Genomic DNA, 11,877 nt, shown 5'->3' on the forward strand with positions numbered 1-11,877 from the left:
GGTAGTTATGGGTAGACAACAGCATATGGTGTTTGTTTTTTGTTACAGCCTCTTTTAGTTTCTGTCACTCAGTGAGGGCACAAGAAGCAATATGATGAACTTTGGCTTTGAGTAGGTTATAATGTATACAATGATTTAGTAATTTCTGGAACTGTTATCAGGTGTGCCACACTTCTTTCATGGGATCCAACACATGATGAATAACAAATAGCAAATAATACTTCTGTGAGTGTCCCAGAAATTTAAGCTGGAGGAAAGTCAGAAAAACGGTAGCTTTCTGCTCCTCCCACCTGCCGTGTTACTTCTGCTTTCCCAGGGCAATGTGCTCGTAGCTGGTACCCATTTCAGTAGTTGGGCCAGCTGTGCTTTTTTGGGCTTTTTCTCAGTTAATCCCTGGGGAAGACTGAATCTTTCCCACTTTGAGAGACCTAGATTTGACCATAAAGTTTCCTGAACAGATTTATGAATTTATTGGTGGAAAGAGTAATTTCACACAGTTAAATTGCAATGGATAGTGAATTCAGGGGATAAAAAATTGCAGCCAGCTCTCCTAAACATATTTAGTCCCTCTGCATCAAAAGAGCATTGGAGTTAGGCAGTATCAGGGCTAGGAATGACTTTCCACGGAGCCTGATCTTTTTAGGAGCAAGACCAAACTGAGACCACCTAGGCTGTTACAGAACATGCTTGTCTACTCCGGTCTTAAAGACAGTTTCCCTAAACAACCTGTTTCAGGGTTTTACTATCCTCAGAGTTATGTTTTTCTTAATCTGAATTCAAACTAATCATAATCGGAAATCAAGCTAGTAATTTCTTGTCCTCTTTCCTCAGCATATAAAGAACATTTCTTCTCTCTCCTTTCTGCAAAATCTTTTATAGATGGGAAGACACCTCTTCTTACAAACTTCTCTACATCAGTTCCTTAATTTTTTTCTACTTTCTGAACTGCTCCTCTGACTCTCCTGGGAACATTCCCCGTTTATCTGGATCTTTCTCAAAGTGTGTTGCTTACTTTGCATTTCAATCCACTCTCACAAAATGCTCTCAGCTCCTTTGTCCCAGCGTTATCCACAAATTTTTAAGCTCACTCTCTATTCCTCATTAATGAAAATACAGGCTGCTTCCAGGATCTCCCTTGACATCTCTTCGCTGACATGTACTATTGATAACTCTCTTTCGTACAGTTGTTCGGTGTCAGTCTCTAGTCATTCCTTGTGGATGAGAAAGCAATTTAAAAGTAGTTAAGATTATGCCCTCAAAACCTTATATGGAGCTGTGCACTTTGATGTCTTTTTAGCAATGATGTCCATTGTGTTACGCACCTCCTGGGGGATTTGAATTATTTTTCTCTTTCTTTCTTTTGTATACTGCTGTACGACTTGACATTACCAGAGCAAGGGGCACTAAAGAAATGAATAGGAATTTGATTTAAAAAAGAAGAAATAAATTACTTCTTTACACAGCAGTACTGTCTTCTGGGACTTGTGGCTGCTGGAGTTCATGGAGGCAGATGGTTTCCCTGAGGTCAGAAAAGGATGAGACAAACCCATGGCCAGGATGCCCACAAGGGGATACTGAGATGTCTAGGCAGGAACATACCTTCTATCATCCCTAATGCAACAGCCCAGGTGCTGGTGGGGTATGAGGGGATGGACAGCAGAAAGCGGCCAGATTTGTATTTTCCTCCCTGAAGAGCATCTCCCACAATCATCGCAGAGTAATGGGCCCCGCAGGCAGTTGCTGTGACCCAGAATGACTTTTCTTATGTACTCATAAGCAGCTTCCACTTATCAATAAGACTGATGGAGTGAGGTCCCAGTGGACATATGACCCATCCCTGTCATCATCTCTCATTGTGGGTGACACCGTACAGAGTTGGCCTCAGTTTGGCTCTCAGATGCCAGCTGGGCAACCAAAAAAACCTGTCCTTCTATCTGCTGATGGGGCAGAAGTGAACTGGGATCCAAAATGAAATTGTGACATCTCCTCATAGCTTTTAAAATGAAAATCCCCTAGGAGGTAACTGTGAGATGGCTTAGCCTCTCCATCTGGGGGAAGACTCTTAGAAGTGCTGAGATGTTCTTCACCATCTCTGCCAAGGAGCCACCCCCATGATGAAGCTGTACGATGTACCACAGCGTTTCTGCAAATGAGGGCTGGAAGGGGGAGATTTTGGACAGGCATATTGAGTGGGATTAGTCCAGTCAGCAGGGTTGACCTCCTCCCTTCTTGCATAAAGAAGAAAAAAGAACTGTGACAATGTGAAAGCCTGTTCCTGAGCCAAGACCTTGGCTGGGATTATGGCCGAAGCATCGTTTTTCACTGGTCTTCCAAGTGCTTCTAGAGGTTACGGTGTTGTGTTAAGATGCAATCGCCTGCCTTCGTGTTTTCTCTCCGAGGCTCAGGAGGAGGGCATTTCTCTGAGTTGCTGGAATCATGCTGGACCCAGCCCAAAACAAATGAGATTGAATTTAACCCATCAGCGGGGTGCTTGGTGAGATCACAGCCATGGGCTCTGGAAGCAGATGCTCGGGGGCAGCTTCTGTGGGTAAACTCTGGTCTTTGGGCTCTTTTGTCTTTCCCCACTTGCTTTTTGTATGTATAGATACAGCTGAGAAACTACCTCTGTTTCAGCTTGTTTAAAGAAAAATAAAGACAATTCACCCAGCCCTACACTTTAAAACAGAAATAAAATCTCTGGTTAGTGGCATTGTCAGGAAAGTTCATTAGAAGCCCATTTAGGTTCAGGATGGGGTCAAAAGCTTTGTTTTGGCTATTCAACCCATCCATCCAGAACGTCCCCGTTCCTTTATGCAAAACTGAGGGAAGCTTGGGGATTTTTTAATAAGATTTTCGTTTTTTCCTTTCTTTATTTCAGGCTGGGTGGGATGGGGACACTTATGGAAAGGTGTATCTCCTAGTAGATCCACTTTTTTTTTGCAAACCATAGGACTTGGTGCAAGGAAAGGGAGATTTCCATGTCCCAGTACAGCAGGTAGAAGAGTTTTGCTCTCTGTTTGAGTGGGGTAAATTTGACTGTCGGGTGCTTTGTACATTTGGGGAGTGAATGTCCTCAACTGTGAACTGGAGTCAGAGTGGACCCATATTCCTTTTCTTGGCCATTTTAATGAGCTCTCAGCACGAGGTGGCATGGATGCACTGCATGTCCATCACTGTCCTTCTGCAGACTCCCCATCCTCCCTAGGTGAACCTCTGGGCAACAACTTTTCCATCCACTGGTAAAGCTGAGTAAGGTTGTCAAATACCCTCCCCTCTTGTCAACATGCCTATATTTGAACCTTTGCTCTGAATATTTAATGCATTTACTAATACATTTATGAGGAGTCATTTGGAGGTTTCCTGGCAGAGGGGCCCCAGCTCTCGGGGGCAATAACAACGCCTTTGGTTCAGCGTTAGGCAAACACGCTCAGTGTGGTTGCAGAGTTCGGCTTCGGTAGAGGCTTTCAAAGGTTTGTAAATATTTACACACACTCCTGAATGAGGGGGAGTAGGGGGGGAGACTTTAAACACTGAACCTGGAGAGGAATGTGAGTCAGAAATAACAAACAGGAGGCCCGTCTGAGTCAGAAAAAAATAAGGGAAGAACAAGAACAAAATCTCAACACCTCATTAATCCCGTAACCTCCTAAAGCATTACCTCATGAGGAATTCCTATAAATCTCATGGATTTGTTTTCATCTACTAACGGAGTCAGCTCAAGAGTCCAACTCATGCTCCTCTCTCTTTTTCGTGCCCCAAACCAGCCCTAGAGTGTTTCTGTCCAAAATAACAATGCAGAGTAAGATTTAGGAGAGATGTCAGCAATCTCTCCCCCTCTCCAAATTGCCTGTCTTACAGTAGTTTCAAGACTCCATCAAGTTCACAGCCCCATGGTGTTGGGTGCATCATGAGATCTGAGCACTAGTGTCCAGCCAAGCATCTGACCAAACATGAACACTTTGCTCCTGGGCTATCTTTACAGTCCATGGAGAAATGGCATCTCTATGACATGGTTAATCTCATCCAAAAGTCAATGCCTGTTGCGCTGTCATGTCCAGTGACCCAACTTGGAGTATTTTAGGAGAATGACATAGCTGTTTTTTGAGAATGGCTGGGGATCCATGATCAATGGATCAACAAAAGGGATTCCCCAATTCATGAGTTCCTTCTGAAAATCTCAAGCCAGCCACTTGCAGGCGGACAAAGCGAGGGAACCCCACACAATGGCCGACTTATGCTGATGAGTCTGGCTTTAATTAAAAGCAGAAGCAAAACAAGCAGTGAAAGTCCATGTGATATTTGGCGACTTGTCATCCTACACTGCGCTCCTGCCATCCTGCTTGCTCCTGGCTCAGGACTCAGGGTGTTACAGAACCATCTCCCCCGCTGCTCATGCTGTACTGGGAGACACTCGGGGGAGAAAGTGCAGAGTCCAGCCCTGCTAGTATCAGTTGTGATTTCCCTGATAGGGTCAGGGCTGGATAGTGGCTGTAACAGTCTGCTCAGGAGCTTTCCCAGCCCAGGACCATTGGCATGGAGCCTCTGCAAATAGTCTGGCTGCAGGGTTCCTTCTCCATCCTTTTCAGGTTAGGTAGTGTTGGACAGACACCCGTGTTTGTTCTTTAGGGTATCATCTTCTTCCAGCTCCTTTCAAACAGCTTTGGAGCCTGCCTGGGAATACAGATTACTAGGGACTATGCGTTTTTGTTTTGGTGGAGGTATCATGACAGCTTTGCCTGTACAGGAGCTAGGTCCTGCCTGCCCTGGCTGACAGGCAGCCTGAATGCCGCTGAGCCCAAACTGAGAGTCAGAACAGGAGTTTAATGTTATTTTGGGTGTCAGAGCAGGTGATGCAAGTGCAATCCTGGGCATCAGAGCAGGCGATGCGAGTGCAGCTCTGGGGCTCTCCCTGCCTCCCTTGCAAGTATAGAGGGCTGCTTGGCTGGGTGCTCACCCCTGCCATGTGCTTGCTGCAGTTGAGATGTAACCATGCTGGCTTCACTCAACACCTTGCAGAGCTGTCAGGCCTCAGCACCACCACAGGAGACTGGTTTGGAAAGCCCAGCAGGAATTTGTGCTTGCTCACTGCATTTTCTTTCTTTCAGGCAATGCAATAAGACCTCCAATGGGAGCGACAGCTGTGACTTGATGTGCTGCGGCAGAGGCTACAACCCCTACATGGACAAAGTGGTGGAGCGATGCCACTGCAAGTACCACTGGTGCTGCTACGTGACCTGTAAAAAGTGCGAGAGGACTGTCGAGAGATATGTGTGCAAATGAAAACCCTCCTCTCTCCACCCAGGAGCTGAGACGCCAGTGGCACCCCAGCACTATTCAGAGAAGAGAAAACATTTCCCCGACTAGACGTCGTTTATCTTGTAAAGACACAGACTTGAAGAAAGATGGTAGGAGGAAAAAAAAGCAATCACACCAGTAAAAATAAGACCCTTAAAAAATCCAACCAAACCCACAAACGTTTCCCCCCACCAATAAAATGCTCTCTGAGAAGTCAAAAACTCATTTGGGATGGCATCTCTTCCAAAATATTTCCTGTGGCTGCCAATGACGTCCAGCCACCAAGTGCCTTAATATTTTGAGAAACAAAAGTAGAAATTTTCCCCGGGGAAGAAAAGCAACTCTTGTTTGAAAATAACTAAGGCTCACACCTGCCTATGCTTTCTAGCACAGGTACTGAGTCTGCATTAGGACCATCCCAGAAGGGAAAATGCTGCAACTTTTCAGCAATAACTGCCTTTGTTGCCAAAGACTCAATTTTTAACACGGAAGCATCCACTCCAGATGATAAAGGTGGAAAGATTTCAGGTCAATCCCTTGAAATGAACAACTCATTTTAACCTTTCTTTTTACGCAGGTCTGTGACTTTGAAGTTACTGCTGCAGGAAAAGCTGTCCATGATTTTTCCGGGCTGGATGGGGTTTGAAATTCACCCATGCAAAAACTCCTGTGGGATCCCGGAGGCAATGAGAATAGGGTACCCTGAGAAAGGCTTTATGGGGTCCACAATATCATAGTGGAGCCATTAGGGTAAAGTAACAAAGTGAAGTCAAAATCCAGTGGGGAAAGTAAAAAAAAAGCTCCTGCTCTCTTTCTCTCTTGCCCTTTGGGTGTGATGCCCTTAGTCACCGATGTTCTGCCACAGTGGGCCATCAAGTCCTTAGGGAATTATGCCGCTGCCTCTTTCCCCCCTGCAAAACTATTGGCCCAGCCCCAAGAAACTGCAGAGAGCAGAGCGGGTCCGGTCCCGACTGTGGGGAGTGCAGCCATGCAGGGCAGCAGCTATTCCCTGCAGAAAGGAGTGGGAACATGTCAGTCCTTCATGTGGCCCTGCCCTGACAGCAGAGAACCACTATCTGTGGCTGTACATATTTTCTTTTGTATGCAGACATACAGAAATATTTATAAGATATATCTCGTGCTTTCTTCTACTCTACTTCCTACATAAATATATCTATATATTATAAACAAGCATTAACAATAGTATGAAATAAATGCTGAAGTTACTTGGTGTAACAGCAAAATGTTAGATTATTATGTTTCACTCTCCTACTTGGAAAGCAACCCTGCTTTCCCTCCCAAGGACGGGAGAAGAGCATGGCTTGAGGCACTCACTGGCGTGGGATAGATAAGTTCCTTTATTCCCTGTCTCCCTAGCCTCTTCATTTTGAGCAGAATTAGCCAAGCTACAGTCAAGACAATGAAACAGAGCACTTAGAGAAAGGAAGAGTCACCATTCTTGTTTTGCTTTTTGTATCAGCAATCACTCTCACCAGTAAAATATCTCAGTGCCCCCAAGGAGCATAATAACAAATGTGACTAGTACCTCTCATGGGTGGTTTGCCCCTCGCTCCTGCATGTTGCAGGAGTTGCCATGCATTGGAAGTTTTAGCTTACGTTAGGTCACCTTTCTTGCTCTTTTTTTTTTTTTTTTTTTTTTTTGCAATGGGCATCCAGATCTGTGTCCCTGTTAGGAAAAGTGATGCTGGAGAAGGATGACTGCTCCAGGAGCAGAAGGCAGCAGAGCCTGTGAAGTCCTTCAGATCATTTTTGGGCACCCCGTTCCCCAAGCAAAGTGCTGTAAGCAGCCGAAAAATCACTCCCACACAAATGAGGGAGGACAGTGCCACTTTCCTAGGGGGAAATATGTCCATAACAGCACAGTCTTTCTCCAAATCCCTTTTTTTCCCCACCCAGCCGCTCTCTAGGCGGCAACTGCCTCTGACATGTCTCTGATGAGCCCTGGGAAGCTGGAGGAGAAAAGCATTGAGGGCTATAGAGCAAAATTAGAGATATTTTGTACTCCTCAGCTACTTTGCTTTGCTGTAACAGGTTTGGTCTCCTTGTCTCCTTCCCTCCCCCAGCTACGAGCAGGCAAAAAGAGGCCTTTGGTAGATTGTCAGTGGTTTGTGTTACTGTCACCCCATAAAAGCTGGTGAACTAAAATGTCTCCACAGTGCAGTGTGATGAGCGGTGGGTGTCTCTAGGCTGACATGCAGACAGGCTGGTGGCACAAATCCCACTGCTCTCCAAAGCCAGAATTTGGCTTCATTTGATATGTAAAGAAACGGTCTACTTTCATTCTTTTAAAGAATTTTATTTTTATTTCCAGTTTCTGATGAAGCCAACAAGGCAGGGATGTTCTGACCGAAGAAAAATTTGAGCATTTCAATGCTATTCTGTAATGACTCTTTTTCTTGCTCCCTTGCTGATGTCCTGAGTCTTTCTGCTTGGCGAAAAAATAGTGAGATGGAAGAAATGCTCTAAATGCACATTGTTTTCAGCTGCATTTCACTCCTCTGGTGTCAGGCTCATGTTCCTCAGCTGCTTGTCCCATGTCAGAAGAAACCATAACTTTGCAGAGCATGAAAAGATGTGAGTAAGCCTACCAGGCATCTGCAGGTCCATCAGGTGGGAAATGACCCCTCAGCAGACTCTTAGCCACATTGGTACCTCACACTTCTTGTCTGCCTCTGCCCATGGCTGTCTGTTACTGAAGATGCTGAACTGAAATAGCTGCAGTGTTTGGAGGTTTGCAGTTTGGGTCATTCAGGCTCAAAATCTTTGCTAGCTCCTCTAGATAATCCATTATGGGCTTCACCTGAATTTTGCTTCTTCAAGCTAAGAGTCTATGTGGCCCCAGCCCGTGTCCTAGGCTGTTGGTCTATGAAGTAACACCATTACATCAGTTCTGCTATTACTCCTATGTTTCAGTGTCCTCCAAAGCGGCTGCAACCTGCATTGGCATTGTGCCCAGGGTGATGTGCCTTACTGAGACCAGAGTCATGCACAGAGCAAGGTCTGATAAACTGCAGCCTCCCTTGTTACACAGCCCTGCATCATCCAGCAAATTAGGGTCATGTCCCTCCTGATGGTCTGGCATTTTCCAGTTGTTCAGAAAATGGATTTCTATGAGAGGGAGGCAGTGCTTTCTGTGTTCCTTTTAATACAAACTAGGAATAAAAAGAGAGACTGTAACACGGGACTGTACTAGTGGAACAACTCATGGTGCATCCTGCTCCTTGCAACCTGGCTCTGAGGATATGGTATAGTGGTGGACATGGTATAGTGGTGGACTTGGTAGTGATAGGTTAATGGTTGGACTTGATGATCTTAAGGGTCTTTTCCAACCTTAACGATTCTATGATTCTATGATGCTTTCCTCCTGGCATCAGCAGCAAAGCACAGAGAGGTCAGTAGAGAGAAGTGTCCTTGCTCTCAGTTGCAATGCTCAGTGCAACAGGAATCCAAAATGTAGCTGTCAAATTATTTTCTGTGCATGTGTGGTCTGAAAGATATTTGGGAGAACACTTGTCACAAAACAGTTTTGCAAGGAAAATATATCCTTAACGGCAGGGCAAGACCTTCATGTACCAGTCTCCTTCCCTCCCCCAGCCCCTCAGCAACCAGTTTTCAAGGCTTTGCTCTGAAACACTGAGGTCTTTCAGCTTCTGAATGAAATGGCTTTAATTATTGTGAATGTCTCTGTCGGGTGATGCTACAGTTATAACGCTTATAACACGCCCTACCAGATCCTAACAGCTGGTATAATTTGGCCCAGCTCCATGTCCTACTACACAGCTCTATTGATTTATGCTAGCTGGGAAAATACAGCTGATATGTTCCCATAAATACTATTATTTCAAAATACTAAACTATTACCCCTGAGGGAAAAGGGCGAACGATCTTGAAAAGTATTATATCGGTGGATTTGTAGCATTTATTCATTTGAAAAAATATCCATGATTTAATAAAACAGTTTGGACTTAATGTTATTTCCAAATCTGAGGATTTAGACCTTGCGTGCATCCAGCTGGCTTTATATTTTTTGATGAATCCACCCCCCATCCTCACTCCCTTCCAGTTTTATATCATTTAGGTTTCTCCCTAAGGTAGGCAAACAACATCCATTATAGAAAACTCCCATCTGATTGTTTAGTTTAGTCTGCAAAACAGAAAGTATCTTAATCATGCTAAAGCAGGCAGCCCACAAGTGTTTCACGTGCAGCTACAAAAGCCCTTGCTGAGGGGAAGGGGGGCATGGAAAGAAGGCAAAAATCTGCATACGATTAACAGTGCCTTTGTCAGGAAAGTGATAAAAGAGTCCCTGAGAGACCATCCCTTTTTCTGCTAGAAAATAGATCCCTGTAGACAACCATTAGCATCCTCCAAGTGAGCTGGGCTTGTGCTGCCCAGCTCTGGGCTACCTGCTCAGAGAAGATGCTGGGAGGACGCTCTGGAGGTACTCGGGGATGTGAGGAGCAAGAGGAAAATTCAGCCCTGGGATCGCTTGTCCTTAACACCCTGACCCTACCACAAAGGATTTGCCTTCCCTGCTTTGGGCAGAGGGTCATGAAACACCATCGCTTCGCTTCCAAGAGCAGATGGGAGCGAGCGCAGAAATGACTTTGTCCTCTAAACGTGGGAGACGGAGCAGAAAACAAGATTTGGGAGAGGGGGAGAAAGAACAGGAAACTTAAAATCCACCTGAGATTAATGACTTTAACATGTACAACATGTTTTGTTTTGTTTTGTTTTGTTTTCCCCTCGGGACCAGTTTCATCAGTCAGACAGAGTTTGATTAAATATCTCAGCAGAGCCGTGGTTTATTCATCTAGAGCAAAAGTTACCCCCTGTTCAGGGAAGCAGCATTAGCTTTGTTTTCTAATTCTAAGAGCAACAATAATAATAAAAATAAGAAACAGTGGTATGCATTGTGGATCATTTTTATTTGCTTTTTGTTAAGAGTAAGTGGACTGTATTTTGTCTGTATTGTAAAGATGAAATGAGTTATTTTAAAGATCCTTTCTGGGTTGTGTGGATTTTTTTTGCTCTTTTAAGTGGAATTTTTCAAGGTATTCACCAGAACCACATGGCCTCAAAATTTCTCTTAAGAAAATAAAAAGGCAGAAGTGGGTATCATGGAATTGCACGACTCCAGGACTTGGGATGTGAAGGGAAATGCTGCAAAGGCTGCAGAGCTTATGAGAAAGCCACCGGACCTGTGACACTGTGCTGGGTCTCTTTTGCTGCCATCCACGCAGGGACGAGCTTCAGACCTAAAAATTGCTGTGGGTTGAGTTACTTTGAGAGTCTGCCCACTCGTACAACGCAGCGACAACTCAAATGGGGACAGCTTGCTTAAGGCCAGACATGTGTATAAGTGTTTTTCTGGATCAGGGCCAAAGCACTGAAAACCTTGGAGAATTGAATCCTATGAAGGCCAGTTATCGATATCTCAGATCTCTCTAAGTGGTAACTGCTGACAAACATGGGCTTTTTAAAAAGGAGACCCGTGTTTCTTTCAGATTTTCTAACACTGGGCCCCAAATTCACTCAGTCTGGGATCGGGTCTGTAGCATTGCTCAGTGGTGATGAATGATGATGATGAACCGGGGCTGGACTATAAAATAAAAACAGGTAAAGTTGGGTGCTCACAACCCCATGTTTGTGTGAAGCTGTAGGAGTGTGTGACAGCTCAACTTCAACGTCCTTGAAGATCAGCTGCTTTCTCAAAATTCATACTGAATTTCAAAGGAAAGAGAGATTTTAAGTCCATCATTCTAGGGGGATTCCTTTCTTCCCTGTTGTTTCTTATCCTAAATTTCAAGCTACTTAGGAGCCTAAATTAGCCTAAATATTTAGGCTAAGAGCTGAAAATTTAGGATGAGATGCTATAATCTGGGTCATTATAAAAGTCATTAATAGCAGCAACTGCATCACCAAAGAAAACCAACCGCTGGGCATATCTCAAATCAAATGCCCCCCAGGTCCAGAAGGCTGATCATGCAAAGGAGGATCCAGATCTTTCTGGATCTGCATGCAGACACTGAAACCACACACCACCTGCAGCTACTTTCCACTCCGCTACCTGCTCAATATGCAATTAATTTTACAAAGTGCTGCACATGTTGACCAGGGCCATGCTCAGGCAGGAAAACTGTTTTCTTTTCTAAACTCCTGCTCTGTCCAGGGCTGCTCTCCTCATCTGGCTTGGGCAGATTAAAATACCACCTCGGTGCTCACCTCTGCAGGTGCTTCCTTCCTTGCTGCAGGCAGCGTGCAAGCTGCAGGAGGTGCGAGCTGGAAGTATCTTTGCATTTGGGAAAAGTGGGAAATGATGGCTAGCAACTCCCTGTATATCCACACTTAAGGAGCAGTCCTCGGCGTGACATAAAAGCGTCAAGCTGACAGTTGCAAAGAATTGGCTGATTTAAGGCAGACACAACTCCCCAGCTCGCCCTGACCCCCACACGTAACTCTTCCTCTGCTGGATGTAAGGCTCCTCTCAGCAGTCTGCAGTGAAGCATGTGGTGCCATTTGAGGCTTTTCACAGGACTTCAGAGTGAACCTTGGCCCCGC

The 11,877-nt window shown here is 45.0% G+C and overlaps 1 protein-coding gene across 3 annotated transcripts in view; it reads left to right on the forward strand.

Moving 5' to 3' along the window:
• The window catches only part of WNT11 (Wnt family member 11), a 30,562-nt gene extending 20,320 nt beyond the window's left edge, over window positions 1-10,242 (forward strand). For all 3 annotated transcript variants that reach the window (XM_087757220.1, XM_087757223.1, XM_087757221.1), the window contains one exon: window positions 5,106-10,242. In XM_087757220.1, coding sequence (XP_087613346.1) covers window positions 5,106-5,280 — 175 coding nt within the window. In that variant the 3' untranslated portion in view covers window positions 5,281-10,242. The remainder of the gene's footprint in view (window positions 1-5,105) is intronic.
• The last annotated feature ends 1,635 nt before the right edge of the window (window positions 10,243-11,877 follow it).

Source organism: Nipponia nippon, unplaced genomic scaffold, assembly GCF_047370975.1.
Source record: "Nipponia nippon isolate SJK-2023a ecotype South Korea unplaced genomic scaffold, ASM4737097v1 scaffold_2, whole genome shotgun sequence".
Classification (NCBI taxonomy): domain Eukaryota; kingdom Metazoa; phylum Chordata; class Aves; order Pelecaniformes; family Threskiornithidae; genus Nipponia; species Nipponia nippon.